Source organism: Harmonia axyridis, chromosome 1 (genome assembly GCF_914767665.1).
Source record: "Harmonia axyridis chromosome 1, icHarAxyr1.1, whole genome shotgun sequence".
NCBI lineage: Eukaryota > Metazoa > Arthropoda > Insecta > Coleoptera > Coccinellidae > Harmonia > Harmonia axyridis.
The window spans coordinates 73349584-73376928 of NC_059501.1; the positions used below are offsets into that span (position 1 = coordinate 73349584).

The 27345-nt window shown below is 33.7% G+C and overlaps 6 protein-coding genes across 7 annotated transcripts; 2 read left to right on the top strand and 4 right to left on the bottom strand.

The window, feature by feature from the left end:
- Positions 1-8: 8 nt before the first annotated feature.
- Positions 9-4223, bottom strand: LOC123676831 (nuclear exosome regulator NRDE2). Its single transcript, XM_045613083.1, has 3 exons — positions 1489-4223; positions 1094-1293; positions 9-306 (listed from the first exon to the last, which is right to left on the bottom strand). Exons 1-3 carry the CDS (start codon positions 4142-4144, stop codon positions 184-186), a joined length of 2979 nt encoding a protein of 992 aa, XP_045469039.1. The 5' UTR covers positions 4145-4223; the 3' UTR covers positions 9-183.
- Positions 4224-4452: 229 nt separating this feature from the next.
- LOC123682553 (nucleoporin Nup43) lies at positions 4453-5835 on the top strand. The gene is made up of 4 exons (XM_045621213.1): positions 4453-4788; positions 4847-5096; positions 5151-5366; positions 5428-5835. The coding sequence occupies exons 1-4, from the start codon at positions 4570-4572 to the stop codon at positions 5811-5813; spliced, it is 1071 nt and encodes a 356-aa protein (XP_045477169.1). The 5' UTR covers positions 4453-4569; the 3' UTR covers positions 5814-5835.
- A 554-nt stretch (positions 5836-6389) lies between these two features.
- Positions 6390-8174, bottom strand: LOC123682559. Of its 2 annotated transcripts, none has more exons than XM_045621238.1 (5): positions 8043-8174; positions 7236-7370; positions 7006-7177; positions 6836-6964; positions 6390-6694 (listed from the first exon to the last, which is right to left on the bottom strand). In XM_045621238.1, the coding sequence occupies exons 2-5, from the start codon at positions 7352-7354 to the stop codon at positions 6449-6451; spliced, it is 666 nt and encodes a 221-aa protein (XP_045477194.1). In that variant the 5' UTR covers positions 7355-7370; positions 8043-8174; the 3' UTR covers positions 6390-6448. The 2 variants fall into 2 exon arrangements, with proteins under 2 accessions (XP_045477194.1, XP_045477183.1); XM_045621227.1 differs by lacking the exon at positions 8043-8174 and adding an exon at positions 7454-7534 and having other exon boundaries at positions 7236-7421.
- LOC123682547 (lariat debranching enzyme) lies at positions 7618-10679 on the top strand. The gene is made up of 5 exons (XM_045621201.1): positions 7618-7911; positions 7966-8117; positions 8196-8436; positions 9204-9533; positions 9724-10679. The coding sequence occupies exons 1-5, from the start codon at positions 7715-7717 to the stop codon at positions 10310-10312; spliced, it is 1509 nt and encodes a 502-aa protein (XP_045477157.1). The 5' UTR covers positions 7618-7714; the 3' UTR covers positions 10313-10679.
- Positions 10680-11112: 433 nt separating this feature from the next.
- Positions 11113-12958, bottom strand: LOC123682538 (cilia- and flagella-associated protein 157). The gene has a single exon (XM_045621189.1). It carries the CDS (start codon positions 12851-12853, stop codon positions 11195-11197), a length of 1659 nt encoding a protein of 552 aa, XP_045477145.1. The 5' UTR covers positions 12854-12958; the 3' UTR covers positions 11113-11194.
- A 110-nt stretch (positions 12959-13068) lies between these two features.
- Positions 13069-26114, bottom strand: LOC123680050 (venom protease-like). The gene is made up of 7 exons (XM_045617707.1): positions 25869-26114; positions 24118-24235; positions 20799-20961; positions 15937-16148; positions 15201-15406; positions 13398-13461; positions 13069-13325 (listed from the first exon to the last, which is right to left on the bottom strand). The coding sequence occupies exons 1-7, from the start codon at positions 25935-25937 to the stop codon at positions 13204-13206; spliced, it is 954 nt and encodes a 317-aa protein (XP_045473663.1). The 5' UTR covers positions 25938-26114; the 3' UTR covers positions 13069-13203.
- Positions 26115-27345: the final 1231 nt, after the last annotated feature.

The window sequence follows — 27345 nt, forward strand, 5'->3', positions numbered from 1 at the left end:
TTTAACATTCTTATGAAGGCACTACATTTTATTCAATTCTCATTTTATTAACACATTTTGAAAAATAAACTTTCTTACAAGATCAATACGAAATATGCAGATTTAGTTGGTTACAATATATACAAAAATTAAATAAAGATGATAATATATACATACGTTGATCTGAAAATTATTCTTTACAAATCAATCACGCAACACTTCTAATTCTTCAGGTGTTATGTGCAATCTCAACTGTTTTTCTATAATAAGGTCCTGAATTTGTCCTAATTCTGCTGGTATATAGATTGCTGCATCAATATAAAGTGCCTAGAAAGAAAGTTAATATTAAAAAAAATTTAAAAGCATCGACACGTGAAATCAAAAGCTTTTGTGCGCTTTTTCAAATTAGTTTTCATGTGATTTTTTCCTGGAATTCATTTGTAGATTTTTTCTTCAATAAACTTCACACAATTTTCTGAACACAAATCTGAAGTGAAAATTTTCTTGTCTGCGACATCCCATGAAAATGTGAATGATGTAATACTTTCAACACAATGTAATCACTTTTTTTGAAAAAACTTTAGGAAACAGAAAAGCATATGACTATCATAAAATGCATGCTTTAAAATTTCGATTTTTCACTTATCCCATTAAATGTATATCAGAGGAAAAACATTGAAATTCGCCTATTTTAGATGAAATCGATGTTTTGGCATAAACTCTACACCTCACGAAAACTTTATCCATCTTGGATTTTTTTTACCCTCCCTGCAAATGTTCTATTCTTTGAACTATTGTTCAGAGAGTTATCAGACCAAAAAAGAACTCAAGTATTTTTTCCTGTGTAGAAACTACATAACTGAATTTTTATCAATGAAACAAGAAGTTTCAACACAATCTGTCAAATAGATTGAAAGATATCGAAAGTAATTTTTTTTTCATCTCAATGATTTTTCAATTATTGAGAAAACAATTTTTATATACTCATAACTTCGGAATCATTGAAAGGAATCTAATGCCAGCTCTGAATTTGTCCTGAAATTTCAAAACTCTAGCATATTCGACATGTTACAATTGTACTAAAAACAAAAAAAGAAATAAAATAAACAATTACCTTCAACCAAGGGCATTCCTCAACAGCACAATAGTAAACCTGTCTACACAACTGTGGATCAAAAAACTTGTGAATAAATTGTAGGTATAAACGCCATATGAAACCACATCTTCTAGTACATATATTGGATTTTGTTGCAGCTTTAAATAGAGATAAAACAGTATTCTTGAAAAATGTATCATCTATTTGTATACTTTCACCTAAAAAAAAAATCATAGTTTTTGAACACAGAAATTATAAAAGTAATAAAATTCGAATTTTAATAGCATTTTTTGCATATATAATAAATAGAATAATATTTTCATTATATCAAATAGCCTATTACAAAGAAGATTCAAGTACATGAGGAAGATAAATAAAAGTTAGTTAGACAATCTCCTAAATGTTTTACTCACCTGTAATTGTGTCTGTACGTTGTTCATGTAAGTTCAATATTGTCTGTTGTGTCATGGAAATAATTAATAACACAGGTAAGGCATGTTCTGTTTTCAATGCCAAATCTTTAATTTTCCAAAATTTAGGGCCAAGTGAGTTGAATAACAACTGTCCTTTGGCAAGCACTGATAAGAGAAATAGATTATTAGGAAACAATCTCAAGGCTCTATTCATTACATCATCTAGTGCCTTGAATAATCCGTAACCAGGATTACTACTGCAGAATTTGAACATTGTTGCCACATAGAATTCATAAATAATTTCTTTTTGTAAAGAAGGTTCACTATCTTTTTCATTCATCTTTTCCAACAAATCTTCCAAGAATACCCCACATTCTAAAGGACCTTTTGTTAAATAAATGAACCAGCCGTTACAAATTACCCAATCACATGTGATAATAGGAAGCAAATGCTTGGTAGGAGATATTTTTGAAGAACCCATTTTTGTTGAAAGTTGTAGAGATACATGTTTGAATTTCATTGTAGCTTGCTTTAGGGTGTCTTCATTAATTTCACATTTCGATTGAATAGTTTTTCCTAGAACAAAGTTGGCCAAGTATTTCACGGCTTTCTCATTTTGTTCAAGAAGTATATTAGTTTCTACAATGGTTCTTATCAAATAACACATGTGTTCTTGATCGGAGTTGATTTGTGAGGGATCAAAATTTAATTCTTTCACAAAAGACAGAGCAATTTCAAGAATTTTAAGACCACTTTCAACAGTATTCAGTTCTTTCTCAACCAGTGCATACTCTACATAAAATAATATATTACTTCTGTTCTCTGGTTTTTTCAGTAAGTGTTTTATATTTGATTTCATCGTCTTAATCAAATTTGAAGGTAGTTTAATTTTATCATTCAAGATAATTAATAATCTCTGAAACCTAAACCACCAAACAATGAGAGAAGTTTGATCTTCACCTTGTAAACAATTTATACACTTTTCTATAACGGTTAATATGAACATTAAATATTCTTCTTGACCTGGAAATACTTTCAGGTATTGTGGACCCACAGATAATTGATAATCACTCAAAAAATTTCCTAAATCTAACTGTATTGGGTAGATGGGGTAAAAAATTGGAAGGACAGATTCTATAGAGTCTAAAGCCCATGGCACGTAATCAAGTCCAAGTTCTTGAATAGTACTGTGTCTACAAGGTAGCAATGGAATTTTCAATAAGGTTAAAATTGTTGCAGTCAATCTGTAAGTATTTTCAGGCATGGTTATTGGTTGGATCAACTCCACTACATCTTCAGCAAACACGATTCTTTGAGGATCTTCACAATTTTCTATTACAGGTAACCAATGATAAGATTCTCTCAGTTTTTCTGTTCTCAACCATAACTCGTGACTAGGTAACTGTGATTTGAAAACCACATCTTCTAAGTCTAATAATTTTTTTTCATTTAAGTTTACTGTTATATCAAAGCTTCCTTGAACTAATTGCCCTAGATTCATCTCTAAGTACATCTTTAATAATGTCCACAACTGTTCAAAAAGACCACTTTGTTTTAAGAATAAACCACATTGATAAAGTATCCTCAAAATATTTTCCTCTAATAATGCACAATCTGAGGAAGAGTTTCTTCTTATTTTATGCAAAGTTGATAAACAACTTGTATATAATTTCAATACAGCAGAAGTGTTGCAATGTGACATGGAACACTGTGTTGCTTCAATGTATCCTTGCCATAAAATTATGTTCCCTTGGTCTTTACTTAACAAATCTCCAAGTTGCTTCTGTAATTCATCTGCAGGATAAACACTAACCATTATTTGTAATCTTTTTCGATGCAATTTCTCAGAATTTGGATTGTGTGATAATGCTTTTTCTATAATATTAAGTTTTCGCTCGGCATTAGCTCTTAAACCTTTTGCTATACTTCCCTTTTTATAGTTCTTCTCAAATTTGAATATAATATCTTGGTAATCAATGAATTCCAACCACATTTCCACATTTTTTGGATCCTCATGTACTGTTCTATTATAAATTGCAGTCTTCTGTGTCAATTCCATTTCATGTTGCAACGAATCAAAGTTCACATTGTTGAAATTTTTTTCAATATCTTCACTTTTTTTAATATCTTCAGAAGATAATTGATGATAAAATCTTTTCAATTTTCGTTTTTTCATATGCTTTTTTATGAGGTAATAATGTATTTTATACTTCGCTACTGCAGGTCTAGAAATAGTTTTCACATTGAGAAATTCTTTGGTTGGTTTCTTGTCAATAAAAAATATGTCATTTTCAGTTATATCACATTTCATACTATTTGAAGATTTATCAGAAGAATCTTTCTTAATCTTCTTCTTGGACTTCTTATATTTCTTCTCAATCATAGGAGAATCACTAGTATCTGATAGACTTGAATCTACATTTAAAGATTTATCAGAAGAATCTTCCTTAATTTTTCTCTTGGATTTCTTATGTTTTTTCGTAGTACTTTGAGGATCGTTAGTATCTGATAAACTTGAGTCAACATTCTGTTTTGAATTTATTTCTGAGGACTTTTGGGGTACAGTTATTGGAAAACTTGATTGTTGGAGCCAGGCTTCATCCGCAACATTAGTGTTGGATTCTGAGAGATCGGAATATGCAGGGAACAAAGACATACTTTTAAGTTTTTATCAAAGATTATTTCTTAAATTTGATTATCTTTTAATTTATCAACATAACCCTAACCATTTGACAACTGCTATTGTTATTCACAGAAATAAATATGATCGATTTAGACTACAACAAGATGCATCTTAAATTAAATTATTAACATATTAAATATTTTTGGTTTCAACTTTATGAGAATTTATTATCAAATAATAAATAAAATAAAATTCCACAAATATAGAAATTATTTTTTTTTGTTTCATTTCGTCAAAGACTAGTCTGTGATTTTGTATTGAACCGTCTGTGGTTGACTGGTTTTGAAAACATAACCTATTTTTGTTGAATCGAAAACGGTGGAAAATATTTTTCTTCTTATTAGACCGGTTATTCCGTTTTTATATGATTTACATTTAATATAAATAAAATAAGTATAATGGCACATAATATCCAAGGCACATTTGTTTCGCAAAAAATAAACAAAATTCGCTGGAGACCAGATCCTTTCAACAATTCTCATAGCTTTCTTTCATGTAGTTGGGATGATGAACAAAATTCAATTAAATTGTGGGATTTTCAAGAAAATGATGAATTAGAAGTTCATCCTTATATAGTTACACAAATGGAACATAAAGGAGATACAACAGAGGCTATAGTATGTATAACAGTTATTAGCGAGTTATGTTACCAGGATTACATCTTATTTTTTGTAGTTTTTATCACCAGATATCTTCGTTTGTTCTTCATCACTTGGATCAGTGGGATTATTTAAAATCATTTATAATAAAAGCAGTGAAATAAGTATTGAAAGTGCCACACAGTGGCAAAATATTCATAAATTTCCAATAGAAGTCAGTTCCTGCACTGCCATTACCAATTATGATCAAGATATTGTATCTGTTGGTGAAGATGGTAGAATTAACCTGCTCACCTTATCATCGGAAAGTATAGTTAGGAGCTATGGTATTTACATACTTTTCAAGTAATTTTATATTACTGATCGTATACATATTTCAGAAAATGCTGATAGTTGTTCTTTAAAATGTGTAATCTTCTTAAAACACAATGAAGTATTAACCAGTAATATCAGGGGTCAAATGAAGATATGGGATTTGAGATCAAAAAGTGAAGAACCATCTAATATGTTCGTAATGAGCAGTGATATGGTTGCACCAACTTGTTTAACTTATCACCCTACCCAAAGACATTTGGTTGTTGCAGGGGATGAAGATGGTGTGTTGAAATTTTTTTGAGACCGTTTTGCAAATTGAAGATTGATTATTATTTCTTCCAGGATCTATAACTATTTGGGATTTGAGAAAAAACACTTTTCCAGTAAACCTTCTTAAGGCTCACGACGAAAGTGTTACGGAAATTAAATTCCATCCTGATTACCCTGACCATCTATTCAGTTCTTCAATGGCAGGAGATATATGGCATTGGTCACTTAAACCTAAGCCTTTGTCAAGTATGATGATACTTCCATCAGAAAAGGATGATAACAACATATGGTTTGCATCAGATGAATTTAAAAACAAACTGGAAGTTTATACTTTAATGGATCAATTACACAAACCAGTCAATACTTTTGACGTTAACCAGATGAAAATGATATGTGGATGTGATAATGAAGCTATCTACTATATTCACGATATTAAACTTCATAATCCTACAAAATAAATTCTCATTCTTTTGTACTGCATTCTATGTTTTTTTTTTCAATGACTGGAAGAATTCCTTTCCAATGATTTACGGAGATATGTATTACAATAAAATGAACTATTGTGAGTTTGACTGGTTGCATTAACAGACAGGTCTTATGTTTTTCTTTCAAGACAGGATTAAAAATGAAAATTTTAATTCATTTTAATGAATAAAATTCAAGAAAATCAAATTACTACAATGAATTTATTCAAGTAATCAAGACCATTCCAACTATCAGAATATAACTAGACTATCGTCTTTAGTCTTCATGTAAAATAAAAATAAAATCAAATTAGATTTGAAACCATCGCTATCATATGACATTTAGAATTATTCATTCCGAATTATTTGAATATTGAATTAATTTTAATGACCCAGTTATTACACTTCATTGTTATCATTGGCCTACTCTTAAATTTCGAATGAGAAAATGAAGTAAATATTTATAATTATTTCTCCAAAATTCTTTCCACATACAGTACTGAAAACAGTCGAAAAGTAGAAAGATGAAATCCTCATCATAACTTGTTACTAATATAAAAAGAAATTTAATTAAATGTGAATTATTTTTATTTCTAAAAAACAGAACTATAGATGAATATAATTATTTCTCAAAAATCATACTCTGCCTGTATTCCATGTTCTAAGTTGTATTCCAACTCGCTTAATTTTCTCTTAACAGTATTTATTGATTTTGCTTCTAAGTATGTTACAGCAGATGCTAAGAGAATATGTCCCATTAATATTCCTAACATCACATTAGCTATTGGTTTTGTCATCTTCACGTATAACTTAAAGACTTTCAAAGGTTCTTTGTGTAAGTATGGTATATCATAAGATCCATATGTATGTGAGAACTGAAAAAATGTTCAAGTTTCAAGCAAATTTATTCCGATGAAATGTAATTCAAAATCTATTTTAATAGTGAAATTTGGAATTGAATTATATAATATTTTCAAAGTTTCATATCTCAGTAAAACTGAATCCAAATAACTTACAGCAAATGATGACAATGGTGCTAATATTGCAGGCAAAACGAAACCTGTTCCTGCCTGAAGGCATGATGCACGTGTTTCAATACATACTGGACACTTGGTTACACCCAAAGTTAGATCTGGAAGAATCCACTGCTTTATTCAATGTAGCACAATGTTCTTTTTGATCTTACTTCTAAATGAAGAAAATATGGTATCAATCCAGGTATAACAATTATGGGTAATACGGAAGAAAACCTTCCATAGTTGTACAATTTGAGTTTATTTCTATAGTAATTTATGAAATACATCCCTGTTGTGGCGCCTGCTGTACTTAATGCCAATGAAGCATATTTGAATGCAAACCTGAAGCAAAAATCTAATTAAAATCACCTGAATATAGTTTTTTTTTACAGCACCCTACACGTCCGATTTATTCTTCCAATTTTTCAATATTTTGGATTGATATTTAATTGCTTCAATTTCACTCAGCTGTATAGCATCTTCGGGGAGATCTGAGTATTTACTTTTTTGTAAAGCCATTCCAGTATTTTTATTCCTAGTATAAATTAGTAATTGATAACAATTAACAAGAATAATATAACGAGTCCATAGACCTAATATTAGGTCTATGAACGAGTCGATAAAATTGTAGGTTATTGTTTTTTTTTATCTCTACCATAGACAAACTAATCTAGAACCATAGACCTAAATCAATGGTTTCTGCATAGACCTAATATCACAATAGACCTAATATCACAATCACATCACAATCTATGGGTTTCTGTGACATTGTTAATATGACAGTTTTGATTTTACTAGATTCTACATAACCTCAAAAGAAGATGCAATAAAAACTTTAAATTTTAAATCCATTTCAAATAGATAAATAAGAGAGTTAAAATGAAGATTGCTGTTGAAGGATGTGCTCATGGCCAACTGGAAAAAATATATGATACAATAAAATGTTTAGAGGAAAAAGAAAATATAAAAATTGACCTTTTATTATGCTGTGGGGACTTTCAAACCTCCAGAAATGAAGAAGATTTAACATGCATGGCAGTCCCTCCTAAGTATTACGATATGTGCTCATTTTATAAGTAAGTTATAAATTAAGTAACATGCAAGAAAATGTTCTAAAATTTTTTCTTCAGATATTACAGTGGAGAAAAAACGGCTCCTATTTTAACAATTCTTATTGGAGGTAATCATGAAGCATCTAATTACTTACAAGAATTACCATATGGAGGATGGGTGGCTCCTAAAATATACTATATGGGATATGCTGGAGTTGTGAATGTTGCAGGTACTTATTCATACAATTTTTAGATGCTCATGTTCAATTTTCTTTTCTTGATGATTTAATGTTAATAATTTATTGTAGGCGTTAAGATAGGAGGAATTTCTGGAATTTATAAGTGTCAAGATCTGATGAAGGGTCATCATGAAATATGTCCTTATGACAATAGTACAAAGCGTAGTGTTTATCATGTTCGCAATTTAGAAATTTTTCGACTGAAACAAGTAACTAAGCCAATAGATATATTTTTATCTCATGATTGGCCAACAAATGTTACAGATTTTGGAGATAAAGAGCAACTTATTCGATTTAAACCTCACTTTAAGTAAGTATTTAGTATTATTTAGTATTCAATTGAATATTTAGTAGATTATTTTTTTTATGGTAAACCTTCTAAGTCATTTGAAAAAAATTTTCTTCACACTTTGGTATTTACTGTGTGGAGTCCAAAAATCAAATCCAAATATTCCTTATTTAGCTTTGAGTTCTTTGTTTGGAATTTGCTACAAAAATTGTAGCATTTTACGGCATTGATCCTTGTAGCTCAAAAAATCAATATATTAATTTGAAAACCAAGTGATACATTCCAAATAACTTCATTACCAAAATTTAAACAATATAAAATAATGAAAACAAAAACGTGAATCAATTTAATGTTATAATGAAATAGATAGTAATATTTAACTGAAAAGTTTTACTCTTGACAGTTATTTTGATTATTCATTTAAGAATTGAGAACAAATATCCCAGTTTAGTTATTTTATAAAATAGGAAAAAATGTTGTGTGAACTTTGTGATTCTATAATTATATCTTGGCGTCGTGTAGTTGACGGCATAGTTTGAAAAGTGTCCTAGAACAAATTGTGGACTAATCAGCAGTGCGGATTCAAGGATTCTATGTTAAACACTGGAATCTATTCATAATGGTAATGGTTATTCCGGGTTGGTACCAAGTATCGTATTGCTTGAGATGCCTTCTGTCAAATGAAATGATATCATTGTAGGCCTCTACATATAAAGTAGTGCGTGTCTATTATGTTCAATATTCATTTCCCATATAATGAGTTTCACCATATTCATCTTTAATTCTAGGGAAGATATTGCTATGAAAAAGTTAGGCAGTAAACCTTGTGAAGACCTTCTCAACACTCTTAAACCAAAATTTTGGTTTTCCGGTCATTTACATTGCAAATTTGCTGCATTAATCCCTCATGAAAATGATAAATATACAAAATTCTTGGCTCTTGATAAATGTTTACCAAAACGGAGGTTTCTCCAGGTTTTTGATATACCACATGATGAAGAGGAAGAAATCAAAATAAAGTATGATTTAGAATGGCTGACAATTCTCATGACTACTAATCATTTACTCAGTACAACACAAATGTCTAATATCATACCAACACGATATAGCAATGAAAGGTAAATAATTTTTTACAATTGATTTTCTCTTATAAAAATACGTCTTGCTTCAAATTTAGTTTTCAAAATAGCTGAACTGTTCATAGTAGAAATCACAATATAAATATTAGTTTAATGTGAAAGTTTGCGGTAATAGAAGAAAACTTACAGGATATTTTCAAATTATACTAATTGCACAAATAATTTTCAGATACTGTTTCAAACCACTTGAAGAAGAAAAAAATATAGTTCTAAGTAAGTTAGAAAATGATCTTACCGTACCTGAAAATTTTGTACAAACAGCAAAGCCTTATGTAAATAACACAAACAAAGTGCAATTGAAACAACCTGGTCCACTTCAAAATCCTCAGACGACATATCTCTGTAAGTTGCTCAGTATAGATGATCCAATAGAGTTAATTCTAAGAAATAGTGGTGAGAGCTTCAGTGAAAGTAATCTAAGTTTGAAGACAAATGATTCTAGTGTACTTAATAGTGATAATAATTCAGAAGAAATGATTGAAGAACCGAGTTTTATAAATGACACGGTGGAGGAGGATAGCTCCTTGTCTGACTCGAAGATATCCAGGTCTACTCTCAGTTTACCAGAACCTAAAAATAATTCTCAGGATTTATTTTTTATTGATACAGAACCATCTTCTCGTGAAAATTCATCGAAGAGAAAGAGTGATGATGAAAACAGTGTTATGGAGAGTGAAAATGTGGCTTTGAATAATTCCAATCCGAAAAAATTCAAACGGAGGAACTTTAATATATACAGTAATGAACATAATTCATAGTGTTCAAGTGTTTGAATCACTTAGGGTTTTTGATTTATTTTAAAATTTTTATGAAATATTATAAAGATGGAGTCATTTTTTGAGCAATTTTTTTTTAAACATAAATTTTTTTTTGTAATTGTGGGGTGCCATATTTCAATCAAAAATTTTTCAAATACCCTAAGCGATTCCAGTTGTATTGAAAATGAACAGTGCGTTTAGTGTAGTTAGTGATAAATCTTTCAGATTGTTGATTATATATTTTATACATTTTCTACAATTTTATATATGAAATTAGGTAATTTTAAACCTTTAATGAATATGTAGTTGTTCACAATATCTTGACAAGGTAGAGCAATCTTATTCTCAATAAATAATTTATTTTTAATCCTTCATTTTTATTCTAAAAAAGAATTCCTGACTCAACTAATAGGTGATCTCAAAAATTAATTTCACAAATAGACATTTTTTCAATGTGAATAATTTTTTAAATGCATATTTCAAAATATGATTTTTCATATGAAAGATTAACTAAATTTTTGTAAACTAACAAACATTTTTAGGGTAAAGGCTATTTACTCAATGGAAATTTTGTTAATTACATAATTGGAATCATAGGCAAGAATAAAAGAGCATTATTTTAATTTGTTCAGTATTCAAATATTCAGGCTATATAATTTCTCGGATGAATTTTGGAAAATCATAATTTAATTTGTTCAAAAAAGATGAATAGAATAATAAAAAGGCTTTGGTTGAAATTGAATCTCGAGGGACAATTTTTGGCATGATCCATAATTGACTTTAATTAAAACAAAATGAAATGGTAGAACAAAAATCTGTATATCTTCAGTAAATATAGGACAGATTATTAAAAATTATATAAAAACAACATCCAGCTTTCATTTATGCAAGAGCAGGCTTAGATCCTGTTTTGCTGCTTGAAGTTGTTGGTAATCTTCCAACACTACTTAACATCTGTGTAGCAGATAACAAATTAATATCTTCTGCTTCCCCTTCAGAACCGACCTCTTCTGGCACTGGTAAGGGTTCTTCTTCTTCTATACTTTCACGATCATCAAAGAAGACTACGCTTTTTTGTGAATTCTCTTCATCTTTAGATTCTTCTTGAAGCAATTTACCATCTTCTTGTCCCATCTGGCCTACAATTTGGGACTTTGTAGCTTCATCTCCAGAATCACCACCAAGGCTGGAGCCTGTTTGTGATTGTAGGGTCCGTACTGCTTGAAGTATTGGTCTTAAAGTTTTCGTTTCAGGTGGAACGAAACCTAAGTCTCCCTTTTTGTAGATACTGTCAACAGAACTCACTGAAGAAAGTGAGGGTTTCTTTATCTTTGTGTCTTTGGCAGTTATCATTAGCTTGAAGAGTTGGTTTAGTAAGTTTTCTTTTTTGGCGGCTAACGCTGCTTTATCCGTAATTTTCTGTGTTTTCTGCATCTTTGTAGATTCTCTGATAGTGCCAACAGCTTCCAGAAGAACTTCCTCCAAACGAATTGCTTCAGCCTTATAATAAGATGAATTTGTTTCTAGGGAAGTTATAGTGCATTTGGCAGCATGCAAGTTTTGCTCCAAAATACGAATTCTGTTGTCTAAGCTTTGGATCTTTAAATGTGCCTTATAAAGATCTTCTCGAGCTGTGTGCATATCAGATTCAATATTCTTGAAATTGTCCAGCTTACTTTTCATTGATTCATATTCATCTGTGAGTTGATCTATAACTTTCGATTGCACCCTAGCCTTGCTCAAGGCTTTGTTCTTTTCAATACAGTGCAATTGAGCTTGCTGCCTTAATGTTTTATCCCTCTGTTTCATATCTTGGTTTTCAGTGTATAGACGCTTGTGGATATTTAACATCTCATCTAATTCATTATTGATAGCAATATTTTCTCTAATAACCCTATGAGTAGTTGCAGCAATTCGAATTTCTGTTGCATCTTGAAATTCTGTTGAAAGTTGCAGTAATCTTGCCTCCATCTCTTTCTTCAACTTGTCCTTGGCAATTATGAATTTTCTTTCAATCTCATAAATAGCTCTTTTGTGTTTCTGTTCTTGTTCTTCCATTTGTTCTTCTTGAGCCTCGAATTTCTTCATTAGATCTTCCCTTTGTATGCGGAATTCTTCCAGTGCGTTTAGCTTACCTTCCAAGAGCTTTATTTCCGAAGTTAATTGTTCGTGCATTTGCTTGTAGTCGTTTTCCATCTGTTCCGTTTTGGTTGTGCATTCTTCCTTGTCTTGATTGAGAGATTCTTGTAATTCTGTTATACCGGTTTGAAGTTCATTTATCTCTTCAGTACGTTCTTGAAGGATTCTTTTTAGGTAAACTATCACATCGTTCCTGTCGTCGTCTAGTTTTGTTAATTTTTCATTTAGGGTTTCGTTTTTTTCTTCTAATTCTGTGTTAGTAGATCTGAGACGTGCTAGTTTTCTATTGAGGTCTGTTATAGTGAGTTCATAAAAGGTTTTGTCGACTTCCGTTAATGCTCCTTCAGGTTTTTCAACTTTTCCTTTTCCCCCCTTTTTACCTTTTTTCTTGCCTTTGGCCATTTTTTTCGAAAGTTTTTAAACAACACCTACAAAAATAGAAAAATATGTGCTAGATGCTTCTAGTGTATTGACAAACTGCTGGAATTTAATATCCATAGTAACGTTTATTTTATTTAATCGATTTCATTAACCTATTTTGATTTGATTTTTGACAATGTCATCCAACTGAATTTTTAAGGGTGCTGCGAAAATAGTATTAGGAAGAAAACATTAGATAATTATATAAATATTTTATTAAATAAGTATTTAGCCACAAGTATAATAATCTTCTTTCAGAAAGAGTATTGAACTTTGAATTAAATAATCGATCATATATTTTACTTTTTAAATATCACAACCCCTTCGTTTTTTCAGTCTTGGCAGAAGCATCCGTCACTTGAGTTTTCCAAAATCCAGTCTAAATACCTGGTGACCCTTGTGTAAACACCGGGATAGCCTGGTCTAGCACATCCGTTGCCCCAAGAAACAACTCCTTTAAAAAAAATATTGATATTTGAAAAATTGTTAATTTGGTGCAATGCATGAAAATTAATTGTTCTCTTACCAATTAATTCGTAGCGATGATCGCTGTCCTGTCTTTCTACAATAAGAGGCCCTCCACTATCACCCTAAAATATAAATAAAAAGTTTTATACAATGTTATGTACGCTTATGAACAACATAATAAGCCACGAGTGGTGTTGTGTTTGGTGTATTTACAATATCAAGGGGGGATAGTGAAAAATTCGTTTTTATTTTGAGAGGATTTGGGAGAATTTGGGGGATTATTACCCCCGGACACCCCTGGATTCAACCCTACGGGGAAATGTTTGTGATAGATCTATGTCCAAGAGCCGATGAATACAGACTTTGAAAGAAAAAGAATTTTATGTTTTTTTTAAGGGAATGGTCTCATAAACGATACCTGCTGAATGAAAAGAGCTATAAACTTGAAACCTTCAGGATTGCTTCGAAACTCGAATTCCTCGATAATAACCACGATACAGACGGAATTACATTTTCGGTGTTGATATGCAATAACAATTGAAAAAGTTCTGTGAAATATTTCAAGCTGATCATCTAGTTAGAACTATAGAAATTTCGAGAAGAATATTCAGGAAAGTTGGAGACCACATATACCTATTAGGTGTAGGTACAACTTTGCTTCCGCCGTTTTGCAATAGATGGCTGAAGCAGTAAGTGGTAGTCCAAATAAATAGATCGTAGATGTTATACAATAAGCTCAGGTATTTGTAAACATTACTCCATCGAAATATTAGTTGATTTGTGTTTGCATCATGAAGTTATTATCGATTGAACATGTCAGCTTACGAGCCAAATTCTTGTCAGTTGCGGGAGGATTCAATTTTAATTTTTAATATGTAGCAATCTGATACTGAGGCTCATCGAATGATCTTAAATTCCTAGAGTGAGGCCGCTATTAGTGAAAGAACGTGCCGAGAATGGTTTCAACGCTTCAAGAATGACGACTTATTTGACGTCGAAGACGTGGAAGAGAGAAGGTTTTCGAAGATGCAGAATTGAATGATTCAGAAACAATGAAAAATTGCGGGTGCCATACGAATTGAAGCCGTGAGATGTTGAACAGCTATTCGCAAGGCAAAGACGGAAAGGATTTCTGCATCGCATTGTGACTGGAGACGAAAAATGGGTACATTACGATAATCCCAAGCGCAGAAAATCATGGGGATATCCCGGCCATGCTTCTACGTCGACGGCCAAACCGAATATTCACGGTTCCAAGGTCATGATTAGTATTTGGTGAGACCAGCTCGGCGTAGTGTTTTACGAGTTATTAAAACCGACTGAAACTATCACAGGCGATCGTTATCGAACGCAATTAATGAGTTTGAGCCGAGCATTGAAAGACAAACAGCCGCAATACAACGAGCGACATGATAAAGTGATTTTACAACATACAATGCTCGACCCCATGTGGCGAAAGTGGTCAAGACATACTTGGAAACGTTGAAATGGAGAGTCCTACCCCACTCGCCGAATTCTCCAGATGTTTCTCCCTCCGACTATCACTTGTTTCGATCAATGGCCTGGCTGACCAGCACTTCTGGTCTTATGAAGAAGTAAAAAATTGGATCGATTCGTGGATCGCTTCAAAAGATGACCAGTTTTTTCATAGTGGGAATCGTACGCTGTCAGAAAAAGTAGTGGCCAGCTATGGACAATACTTTGAATCATAAATGTATAACCAGTTTTTCACAATAAAGCCTCGAATTTCGGAAAAAAACGGCGGAAGCAAAGTTGTACGCCTATGTATATCTAGTAATGTGGTCTTCAAGGCAGCAATTGGCGAATAAATGAGCGATAGATTTTAGCATATGAAGTTTACCTGGCAAGAGTCTCTACCACCCTTCTCTGGGTATCCAGCGCACAGCATGTTATCTGAGATCATCTTCGAGGAGTAGTTTGTGCTTCGGCATTCTTCATTGCTCATAACTGGCACCTCAACGTGCTGTAGTATACAACTTGGCTTTCCATCTTCTTTGAGGGTTCCCCAGCCCGCAGCTATTGCCTTTCGACCCACGTAAGATTTTTCTGGAAATTCATCGTTTAGTATGTATGTACAAGGTGACTATTTATAGAAGACTGTTGTTCTAAAGTAACGAGTAATAGTGGGGAAAGTCCAACTTTTCTCGCGAGTGTGGAAGTTTGTGGCACGAGCCTGAAAGGCGAGTGCCGCAAACACACGAGCGAGAAAAGGACTTTCTCCACATGTTGCACACTATACTTTTCCTACAATTGCACAAATTTCAATAATTCAAGTAATGGACTTGATTCAAATCAAAATGGCCTTCGTTGACAGTATGTGCTTATTGCGTTTCCATAGAAACGACTCAAAAGCCCAATTTCATTGGTCTACCAAGCGAGGTGTGGGCAAAGTGTCGTGAGAAATAATATTTCTCACAGTATGAGCAAAACATAGTTTTGAAATTGAGTAAGCTATGGAGAATTCGCTACTTTTCATAGCAGTTGCAGTAGGAAAAATAATTTCAATAATCTAATGCAAGTACCTTAAAAAAAAACGAAAAAGGCAACATTTTGCAGTTGGTAGTTGTGGTTCTTACCTTTCGATTCCAATTTGGGTAAACAAATGGGTTTTATATTTGGCGTTATTGGTACCCTGTCACTGAGACGTAACAGAGCGATGTCGTTATCGAAGTTGAGGAAGCTGAAAGCTCCTGCGATGGCTCTCAGAACAAATCTGGATTCTGGTTTGACTGTGTCGTTGCATCTATCGTGTTTTCCAAAGGAAACCTTTATCATGAACCACATAAATCTGAAAAATATATTTTTGTTTTGAGAATATCTTTTAGAGTAGCTGAAAGTGCGTGCAGTATTTGCGCGCTGGATATTTTAGGTGATAGGGAGCTCTAATTTTCAGTTTTGGTGTACTGAGTTCCCGGGGGCCTGGGGCCTGAGAGGCCCCACCACTAGTTCGAAAACCGCACCAAACAGTGACACGTTGAGAATGGATAGGCTTTTCAACAATCATTCTTTGATTTTCCGAGACCCAAATGCGACAACTCTGGGTATTAACGTAGCTTCTGAATTGAAAATGGGCCTCATCACTGAATATGGTTTCAAAGACCCAATCTGCGAAGATACGACGTTGTTGGTGATCGACCATGTTGAGTCCTTGTGTTAACTGTACTTTAAAAGTTTTTATGCAAAATACGGTATAATATCGTTTGTTGAATGCCCCATTCCCAAGATCGACCAGGAATCGACAAATTTGGCATCAATATTCTCAGTTTTTCTTGAGCGACACACGGTTTCGATTCTTCAAATCACTAACTTGTCGCAAAAGCTCAAAATTTTTTTTTACTTTAGTTTTGCGATTTGTGACTTCAAATTTTAACCATTTTTGTAGTGAATTTTCACAATTTCAATCCGTTGTTGAAGCGTGTAGTACCATTTTTAGTATGGCGTAGTTTTTACTTCTCAAACTGACCAGATAGCGAACTATTCGAAACGACACTTGTTATTGGAAAACCCTTTAAATGCAATGGTGTAGTGTAGTTAACAAGATACAGAAGTTTAAAATTTCAGATTCAGACAGTTCAGAGACTGCTGATTTTGAATGATGAGTTCTTGAATTTTGAAACGAAAATTGTTTCGAAAGATTATATTAGACTCAGCATAACTTATGACCCAAATTTTTTCGGAGTTAAATCTATTGGCCGAAAAAAAATGTTGACTGATATATTGTGGATCAGATCAAAAATACTCGATTTTTTTCCGTGTAAAAGCTACATACCTTTGAAAGTATGGACAATTCATTTTTATCGATGAACCTCACACAAAATTTCAATAAAATCTATAGGATAGATTCTGTGATATCGGGAATTTTAGAAATAATAATAATTTTAATCTTCAAATAATACATACCTTATGACAGCGTTTTTCATACTGTGGGGCGCCCCTAAGGGGGGCACATCCCGCGCATCTACATTATTGCGACGGCGCACAAGAAATTGAAAATAAAAAGGTGAAGATAAAATACCAAAGCGAGATTTGAAGTATATTTATTGAATTTTTTTTAACACTGACATAAAAGATGAGATGATGAAAGAAAATTCACAAGAAGAGTCAAATTCCCGATTATGAAAGAAAAAAAAATCCCGATTATGAAAAAAATTTCCCAAATGAGACCAATTAGACAAATTTGATTGCGGGATAATAGTGGAAAGAACTGTATTTCATTTTTTTGCTGTCGTTAGAATCATATTTTTATTTTATGGCTGTAAACAGTTATTCTAGGGATAACTCACACTATTTTTTCTGAGTTTAATTTCAACTTATAGTTATTGTATTTGAATAAACTCATTTATCATCATATCATAGAAACATTTTAAGGGCTAACTAATGCTAATGGGCTTTTTTAATGCGCACAATTTTTCTAAATTTGGTCCCATGTATATGGAATATAGCAAGAGCAGAAAATCCAATTTAAAAAAAAATAGACATTGGAAAAGGGAAGAGAATCCTAAGAGCTTTGAGTTTTATAATGGAGTAGTCTTACGGAAGCTCAGTCCAGAAGTTTGGTAAAGATTTATCAACAAGGTTGTTGTAAGGTACTTGATGAAACATCTACAGTTTTTTTTTTTTTGTAGTGATAGGTCTATTCTGAAATGGAGTGTAATTATGTAATTCGAATTCCTACGCCGACGTGTAGGGGGAGCAAAATTTTAAGAATTACAACAGGGGGGCGCGAAGAGCAAAAGTTTGAGAACCGCTGCCTTAAGAAATTTTGCACTAAAATTCGTTCTGCTATTTCGTAACTGATTTCTGGATTTCAGTTCGTTCAGAAGTGTATTTTTTTATTTATCGAGAAAGATATTCGGACTCTTACCCTATCCTGACAAACGGACGGACATAATCAATTTTGATTTCGGATTCTTCATCAGTGAGGCGATTGTATGAGATGGCTCAGAATTTGAAAATACCGGATAATTGGGCAATTTAACCTGGAACATTTGGGACCTTCATCCATGCAGTCCAATAACCAAATAACTGACCTGGTGAGAGGACCCGATCTAAGAATATCTTCGAAAATTGTCGATAAATTTCATATGAAGAAATCGAGGCGCCAGTCGTATCGAGGTCAAACGACAATGTTTTGACAATGAACTTGATGCAGGTTAAAAACCGGTAGAGACCACTTTCAATACCCATATTGAATGTCTGGAAATAGCCATGGACTTGAAGTTATTAATCAGGATGCAGGTGACGGTCATTTAGGTAGAATTTTGTTTACTCCGAAAGAGCTCAGAATATGGGATCATTAGAGCGAAGGGGACAAGGAGTAGAGCCTGTTTCTCTAAGAATTTTTTTGGCCAAATGGTTGATTGTATCGGGTGTCCCAAATTCGTTGTTTAGTGAGTGGATCTCAGAATCCCTTCGAGATAGAAAAAAATAAATGGCACATTTTCGGGCTCGATTTTTGAGAGAATTAATTTGGTAGAAAACGGAACGGAAGACTTTCTCAAGCCTCGCCAAAACTTCTTTGTTACTGGTGCTATATATAGACACTTTTCTCAATGGATTCCATTCGTGTAATCATTTGTTTTGTATAGCAATCAGTTTTGAAGGTATAATACAATAAATTTTTGTTTTTTTTTTTAATTTGAATAATAAAATTTCTGAAACAAATAAATTCTATTTTTTATAGTATATCTAATTTGCATAATGATCTACCTCTTTTTAAATGAGTTAAATATCAATATCAAGGTTAACTTGCTCATTCTAAAAGGGACATCTGTATTTTAATCCATATTTAGATGTATTTTTGGCCGCTCTTTCTTCGGACCGATCGCTAGGTATCATTTCATCAAAATGTCTGGTAATTATCAAATTTCAAGCCAGAAATGATCTTGAACGATAAGGTTCGAATTCGTCTTTGGATTCGATTCTGGTCCTATACAATATAACTTTGGAACAGAAAAAAGATGTATGTAGATCTTGAATGCCCCAGTTGCGTGAATATGGGCGTTTGAAATGTTGTTTTCATGTCAATTTTGAAAATACATATTCGATCGAGATGAAAGTTTGCATTTGGATGTAGATTGACAATTTCAAGCTTTGTGCAGAATTTCATGTGAGACGCATAACCAGAATCATAGAAAAATCAATAAGAATATCGAAAAAAATGACCCTAAAACCGATGGAGTTTTTTGGGTGTGGACATAGACGAAAATTGCAATTAATTGTTTGGATTGCTGAGAATCGACAGACCAGTAAAAATATTATTCATGAAATGCTAAATTTAGTTAGTAGTCATGGACTACTCAACCCAGTGAGAAATTGCGGTTTTTCCTCATTTAAAGTTCTTTCGCGATAACTCCTAATGTATTCATTTCAGGGTTAACTGAAGTGACACCCCCTCCTTTTATACTTAGAATTGACTGAAAGAGTAAAAAATATAGGTTGTCATTTGAAAATCTTCAGTTTTGATGAATTTGAGTTGGTCATGATCATCTCATAAACACCCTGTACATTTCTGGTCCAAACCACAAACAGTCTCATACTACCAATAAAAAGGTTTTTTCGAAGAAAACTTTTCTGCGGAAATATTAAAAAAAGTGAGTACTCGTATCCAAGATTTTTTTTATAAGAATCCCATTAACTCATGAACCGTTGAGGTTTTACCCAAATTATGGCATATTGCCGAAATTATCATCTAACAAGATATCTAATGATGCAATAATACACTGGGTATACCACTTGAAATAAAAGAGTAGTAGTATGTTTCCGGTATAACCGCTATTTGTAGAGATCTGAAAATATTTCAGGGAGAAACATCATTGTCTCAGACCCCAAAATACTAATTTTCGACACAAAATTATGATTAGTTTTCCATAAACGTCTAATAGGCCATCGCGGTGAATCATCTTGTATATTTGACTAGGTTGAAATTCATTTTGGGAAATATTCATGTCAAATTTCAAGATGATCGTATTGTAGTTACTCTGTCTGCCCGAGAAGTGGCGTTATGGGTGTCGCGCTACACCCTCGTGCCGCCCGGCGGGTTTATGAGGGTTGCCGCGTTGCAGCAGAGTCACCTCTCCACGATGGTGTGGGAGGTGTCTTGCGCAGAGATTGCTGGATAGCACAACTGAAGAGTCCATCAGTGATCAATGGATAAAACACCGTAATCCCTACAGAAAAAGCGCACCTACGACATTTGGCTCGAAAAAGACTCGCCAAAGTATCAACAGAGCTTCCCATTTAGATAAAATAACCGATAACAACGGCACCTATATGATGACATTTTTGTCATCCAATTACAATATTTCCCCTCGCCACATGCATTTCAGGCTATCCTAAACAACTGTCTGCACATGCTTATAACACCCTCAACTTCTACATTTTTTTTCCGATTTCTATGAAATCTGGTATATTCAGTTTTGGCCAAGGAAAAACTCACCCTTTAACACAATGGGCAGCAGTCAAGACGTATCGGTCATTGATCAGCATACCACCACAATAAAATCTGTTGAAATATGATAGTTCCACTAACCATGGGTACTCATTACGTCCAGTGGGTTTGCCACCTACGATCCTACCATCATCATTCCTTTCACCACAAGCTGAAAATTTGAAGAGATTATTTGTTACATAAATAAAAGAGTACTACATTATTGGATATTATCGATTGAAGAAGAGCACAAAAAATTTCTCCGACTTCAAAATTTCCGCTATCAAAATGCATTTTCGACCATCTGAAACAACTTTGGTTTTATGTCAGTTTGTCAGCACGTCTTTGTAACAGCTTTAATTTCCACAATGACAATTGATATTATTTTTTTCAGATTCTTCTTTAATTGTAAATGGTTCTGGTTACTTACATAAAATTTTGGCTTGAAATTGTCATTTTATATGAATATTTTCATCTTGATCGAATCTGAAGTTTTGAAATTACATACACTGAGTGGAATAATACCACTACGTGACTGCTCGGTTCATTTGGGTTTGGAAAAGACCAGTATAAGGTAGCATTCCAATAATGGGAGTGGGACGATAGAAAAACCCTCTGGAGAAATACTCCGAGTCTTGCTCAGGCAAAGAAATTTGTGGTGCTTTCACCATATACCAGAAAGCTCCTGAAGCTACCACGAGCTAAGCTTCGGGTAATGGTGGGACTGCTGACAGGACACTCTCGGTGCAAATATCGCATGGGTAAGTCAGCAGATGAGATCTGTAGGCTCTGCGGAAAGGCGGTAGAAACAGCCGAACACATAGTGTGCAAATGTCCGGGGCTGACTGGCCTAAGAATCACATGGGAAAGTCTGTTCTGGATACTCACGAAGTAATAGCCGAGGCTCCCAAGGATGTCGTCGGTTTCGTTAACCGTATCGACGGCCTCCCTAGGTTTGTATGAATAAGTAGGGTTAAGAATAAAAGATCAAATTAGTCTCAGTTCCCGGAAGGCTAACAGAGCGTACTACTTGGGTTCCGCTGTTTTTTCTCGAAATTCGAGGTTTTATTGCAAATAACTGGTTATACATTTATGATTCAAATTATTGTCCATCGCTGGCCACTACTTTCTCCCAACTTTCGGGCAGCGTACGAATCCCGCGTTGAAAAGACTGGTCATCTTTTGAAGCGATCCACGAATCGATCCAATTTTTTACTCCTTCATAACACCGGAAGTGCTGGTCAGCCAGGCCGTGTGTCATCGATCGAAACAAGTGATAGTCCGAGTAGCAACGGCTAGGAGAATAAGGCGGGTGGGGTAGGACTTCTCATTTCAACGTTTCCAAGTATGACTTGATCACTTTCGCAACATGGGTTCGAGCATTGCCATGATGTAAAATCGCTTTATTATATCTCTCGTTGTATTGTGGCAGTTTGTCTTTCAATGCTCGGTTGAAATGCATTAATTGCTTTCGATAACGATCGTCTGTGATTGTTTCAGTCGGCTTTTACAACTCTTTTTACACTACAGTGAGCTGGTCCCACCAAATACCGAGCATGACCGTGAACCGTGAATATTCGCTTTGGCCGTCGACGCGGAAGCATGGCCGGGATATCCCCATTATTTTCTGCGCTTGGGATTATCGCAATGAACCTATTTTTCGTGTCCAGTCACAATGCGATGCAGAAATCTCTCCCATCTTGTCTTGCAAGCAGCTGTTCATTAGAAAACAAACGCCGTTCAACATCTCTCGGCTTCAACTCGTACGGCATCCAATGTCCTTATTTCTGAATCATTCCCATCTCGTTCAGGCGTTGCGTCACTCAATGATACTGTCAATTGTTGTTGAGTTTGACACGAGTCTTGATCAAGTAATGCCTTCAATTCTGCATCTTCGAAAACCTTCTCTCTTCCACCGCCATGCTAGTCTTCGACGTCAAAGTCACCGTTCTTGAAGAGTTGAAAACACTATCAGCTCGTTCTTTCATTGACAGCCGCCTCACCATGTTCAATCGAGAATAACTTTATGATCGACACAAATCGACTAATATGTTTACAAAAATCTAATCTTATTGTATGACATCTACGATCTATTTATTTCGACTACCACTTACCGCTACAGCTATATCTATTGCAAAACGGCGGTAGCAAAGTTGTACACCAGAGGTGAGCACCAATACCCAATACCCTGAGAGCGCCATTCCCCCTGTTTTCCCTACTAGGGGTAATACTGATCTCAGAAGATATTTAGCATCAGCAGTGTATGTTCGTGTCAAAGACGTACGGAAATTCCTTTTCTGTACTAGGATTTTCTTGGAGATTTCGCTTGATCGTATGCTCCACGCATTGTCGAACCATATTACGTCTTACATCAGCTCTTTCTGAGACCAAATGTCACGCACTCAATTGTCTTAGATTCCAAGAAAAATTGGCGAAAATGGACATTTTTCTGCGTACTAACCTGAATAAGTCGAAATCGCGCCTTCTCAATTCGCTCGAACGGAATCGTTACCAAGAAATGAAGCGAACACAATGGCCATAATGTGTTTAGGCACATACTTTCACGTTAGTGTGTCAATGATATTCACATGTGTATTCAAATATACATTTTAATATTCTCGGAACGGTTCCGACAAGCCCGATTGTAAAATCCGATAAATATAATCGTTTTCGATAAAAGTTTTTGCATCGAAAGTGAAGAAAGTTGTTTAGGAGATGGAAGAAATGCTACTGTGTCAGAGAAATTGATCTAAGAACTCATCAGGATGTAGCATCTGGCGATATGTGTATAGGGTGGGTCAAACTGGACACTTTTTAATAGGAAGTCCTATATTTCTTTACTAGATAAACGAAAACTGATGTCGGTGTCTGAGGGCCAATTTTCATGAGGATATTTCGAAAAAGCTGAAATTTATCATCCCTAAAATATATCGTACTTGATATTATTCTAAAGTCATGTTCGATGTCCCAACAGGTGCAATATATAATATAACAATAGCCGTTAGGTCAGGCGACCTAGACGGCCAACTGTTGGCTTCAGAAAAATGTCAAATATGCTATATTTTTGGAATGGTAATTTCAGCTCTATCGAAATATGTAGTAATATCGGGGTGTCCCATTTGAAAGAAAATTCATAGCGGTACCTCATGAAAAATTATTTTGCAGAAAATTGATTTAACGACATTGAATTCTACATAAGTTGCTATAGGACAGTTTTTACAGAAATAAAAAATTTTCAAATTTGGCCCAGTCTGTATATGATATATCCAGATCAAAGCGGAATTCATACATTTAAGATTAACTTGATTAAACAAAATTATATACTCACTGCAATTGCATAATGATGTTGGGGTGTCATGCTTTGGTGGTGGTTTGTTTTTGGCGCCACCAAAATTAAATCTTCCAGTCAGTGCGTTCTTCAACGCATGTGCTTCTGGTAATCCTAACTGCAAGAGAGAATATTATTTTCTAGGTTTTTTGATGTAAAGATTTTTATAAAAATCTCAATTTCTACATTTTATTTCTGATTATTCAAGGTGGTCCAGGTTTTAGTTCAATAACATTGGCAACAGATAAGTCTAGGATAAAACCACTCGATTCATTCAAAAAAGCTCATATAAACATATATCCTAACCTGACAAGCTTTGTTTTCGAGATACAGGGTGTTGAAAAAAATCAGTTTTTAATTTATAACTCTAGTATTATTACATTAATTGTTTTAATTTTCAGGTATTGAAGTCTAGACAATGTAATAATGAAATAGGGGTGCGATGATTCTTTTCCTATTGACAATATACGCCACTGTCTTTTTTTTTTGAGAAATTTTTTTCGTTTCTGAAATCAACCGAGCTTCTCTAAAAAAAGGTATTCTGAATTTTTTCATAGAACGTTTAATTTTCGAGATAATCGGGTAAAAAGCAAAAACTATCTTGCATCAATATACGATAACGAATTTCTCAGAACTCAGCTTATCTTATTGAACAGCCATCATATTTCCCTGATAATGCTTCGGCAGACTTTTTCTTTTTACGAACGAGTCAAAACACCTATTCGATGCAGCAGTTTCCAGCCGACAAAAGATAAAAGAGAATTCGCTACGATTCAAAATGTCTTAGGCTTATTTTGCGCAAAGGGTCTATTTTGTTGGTGATATGATAAATTTCGATGAATAATACATATTTTGTGTATTATTGACATTGTAGTATCAGACGTAGGTAGAGCAAGCTCCTGTGAGTTTGATATTCGGTAAAAAAACATTGTGGGTTGGAGATGTAAAGTACCTAGTTCCGTTAGCATTTTTATATTCCGTTGATTTTCGAAATTTAAGTATTGAAATAACACCTACTCCTCATCTTTTTGAATCTCCGAATAAAACTGCAATTGGAGAAAAATATTTTCCATTCTGCGTCGACATATATTGAAGTTTTCTAAAAAAAATTTTTGAAACATTTTGGAATATGCAACGTGGTTCATTATTTTTTCCTTATCACCTTCACCTAATAGGACATAAGACCGTGTCCAATGGTAGAACTCAATATCATCAATAAACACTGCAAATTTTATTACTATTGTTAAGTGATTGTTATAACGTAACAAATTCAAAAATGACATTCCACTATAAAAAGTTTATAATTTCATTGTCTTCGTTCTATGTTATTTGAGATGTGATTGTTTCCAGTATTGATTCTTGGATTTTAGCCTTTAAAATTCATGGATTGGGCTCTCGAGATAGAAGCAAGGTGCAAACAGATTTTTACTTTGAATTTTATTCAAATACGTCTAATGGTTTTCAAGCTCTGAAGACCGTATAGTTGTCTGAAAGAAGTGAATAATTTTTCCTTAATTAAATGATTAGGAAGATTTATTTAAAGAAATTTAATCTGAAATGGATATAAACATTTCCAAAAATATTCTTTGGAATATCTGGATGAGAAATTCAAATCTACTTTTCGCTCAATAATGGCAGAGTTCAAAAAATAAAAAATATGACAAAATGAATAACAATTATTCAAACGCAAACTTATCAATAGTTCAAATATTCACAGTGTAAATTTTCAATTATAAAAAAATTTCACTTACGCTCTCACTAATTTCCAAATTGCTCCAGACAATCGCAACTAATAAAAAAATTCTAATTGCCTTAGTCATTTCAATGGTTCCATAAATCTTGAGCTAGCACAGAAGGAACGACCGGAGTGTATAAACACAAAGTACCTAACTGTTAAAACAATCAACAACCGTACTGATTTGAGATCATCTCAGTCCATAATCAACTAAGTTCACTTCTTCATCGGTCCTTCTTCTCAGGCTTTACCTCAAGTTCTGCTAGAGGGGATAGCTCTTCAAGAGTCTCACACTAGGAGCTGTTAGAATTACACTTATGATACGAGGGAAGTCGAGAAAATGTTCAGGTTCATGGTGCTTCTAACAGAATGAGGTGAAGAAGTTTCAATTTATTCATAAGAAGAAAAAGGGAAAAATCTTTCAATTCCGCGTATAACTCACTAGATATTGTTTATCTACATATACTTTGAATCTTTTGTTGTCAATTTGATTATTCGTTAGGAGCCCATTTTATGTAACGGTCCTGTTCAAAATATGATACCTATGATAAAGGGTTTTCCAATAGAAATTAAACAATTTAGAATTGTTATAATGGCAATATTGTATTATTTTTTCACATTTCTTATGTCATTTGTGTTCAGTAGATTATGCCATTTCACCATGCAAAGATTTACGCTTCAACAATGTAGGAGAAATTGTTGAATTGTTTTATGAAAATCAGTGCTCATTTGTGGATATTGAGAGGGATTCAAGAAGAATTCAGAAGAATGATTCAGTTGATCGACTCAGTATTCGTCGTTTTATAGACAAATTTGAAAGAGGTACCAAGTACCCGCCGCCAGACATTTTGGCGCCCCGTCAAAATAAAATTTCTTCGACCTGCTTTGTCTAATTTCTCTGGCTCCATACAGGGCCGTCGCTAGGGGGTAGGCAGGGGAGGCTACCGCCTAGGGCGGCAAAATTCTGGGGCGGCATTTCAATCTTGATCAACAAAAATCATATGTGTAGAAATTCAAAGTAAGAAATGATTTAAATCGGTTAGAAACAACAAGAAAATATACAGACAATTTAATCAACATTTTAAACTATCAAAGGTGCCGCATTATACACAACAACTCATAAATACCCAGATGTCGTATAAACCCTCTCACAGCTGTTTACTGTTTACGAGATATTGATGCTAAAAAACACATGTACTAATCAGGCGTGTCGGCCTTCTCTTTGCTACACTGGTCAATTTTATTGCTTTATTAGGGTAGCCGGTGGAGGATATTTTTCTCTACAATTCTTCAACCAGAATGCCTATTCCCAGATGAATGCAAAATATACGAGAAACGTTTCCATTTCATCATTTCCATCTCATCCTTCCTAAGAAATACATATCTGAGAAGTTTATTTTATTTTATACCACGTTCCATTATATAACAATATTTTATTTATACTCGTCATGTATATTATTCGTTTTTACCAATCCCTAAATGCCAATTTTGAC

Excerpts from the sequence above, each read along its gene's own strand:
- LOC123676831 (XM_045613083.1), bottom strand. The coding sequence starts at position 4,144 with ATGTCTTTGTTCCCTGCATATTCCGATCTCTCAGAATCCAACACTAAT. Across the intron at positions 1,294-1,488 it reads ACGTACAGACACAATTACAG|GTGAAAGTATACAAATAGAT; the intron begins GTGAGTAAAACA and ends TTTTTTTTTTAG. Across the intron at positions 307-1,093 it reads AGGAATGCCCTTGGTTGAAG|GCACTTTATATTGATGCAGC; the intron begins GTAATTGTTTAT and ends CTTTCTTTCTAG.
- LOC123682553 (XM_045621213.1), top strand. The coding sequence starts at position 4,570 with ATGGCACATAATATCCAAGGCACATTTGTTTCGCAAAAAATAAACAAA. Across the intron at positions 4,789-4,846 it reads GAGATACAACAGAGGCTATA|TTTTTATCACCAGATATCTT; the intron begins GTATGTATAACA and ends TATTTTTTGTAG. Across the intron at positions 5,097-5,150 it reads AAGTATAGTTAGGAGCTATG|AAAATGCTGATAGTTGTTCT; the intron begins GTATTTACATAC and ends TACATATTTCAG.
- LOC123682559 (XM_045621238.1), bottom strand. The coding sequence starts at position 7,354 with ATGGCTTTACAAAAAAGTAAATACTCAGATCTCCCCGAAGATGCTATA. Across the intron at positions 7,178-7,235 it reads TGGAAGAATAAATCGGACGT|GTTTGCATTCAAATATGCTT; the intron begins GTAGGGTGCTGT and ends TTTTTGCTTCAG. Across the intron at positions 6,965-7,005 it reads CATATTTTCTTCATTTAGAA|TGGATTCTTCCAGATCTAAC; the intron begins GTAAGATCAAAA and ends TGAATAAAGCAG.
- LOC123682547 (XM_045621201.1), top strand. The coding sequence starts at position 7,715 with ATGAAGATTGCTGTTGAAGGATGTGCTCATGGCCAACTGGAAAAAATA. Across the intron at positions 8,118-8,195 it reads TGGAGTTGTGAATGTTGCAG|GCGTTAAGATAGGAGGAATT; the intron begins GTACTTATTCAT and ends AATTTATTGTAG. Across the intron at positions 9,534-9,723 it reads ACACGATATAGCAATGAAAG|ATACTGTTTCAAACCACTTG; the intron begins GTAAATAATTTT and ends AATAATTTTCAG.
- LOC123682538 (XM_045621189.1), bottom strand. The coding sequence starts at position 12,853 with ATGGCCAAAGGCAAGAAAAAAGGTAAAAAGGGGGGAAAAGGAAAAGTT.
- LOC123680050 (XM_045617707.1), bottom strand. The coding sequence starts at position 25,937 with ATGACTAAGGCAATTAGAATTTTTTTATTAGTTGCGATTGTCTGGAGC. Across the intron at positions 20,962-24,117 it reads AACATCATTATGCAATTGCA|CTTGTGGTGAAAGGAATGAT; the intron begins GTGAGTATATAA and ends TCAAATTTTCAG. Across the intron at positions 16,149-20,798 it reads GCTGCCCATTGTGTTAAAGG|ATTTATGTGGTTCATGATAA; the intron begins GTGAGTTTTTCC and ends TATATTTTTCAG.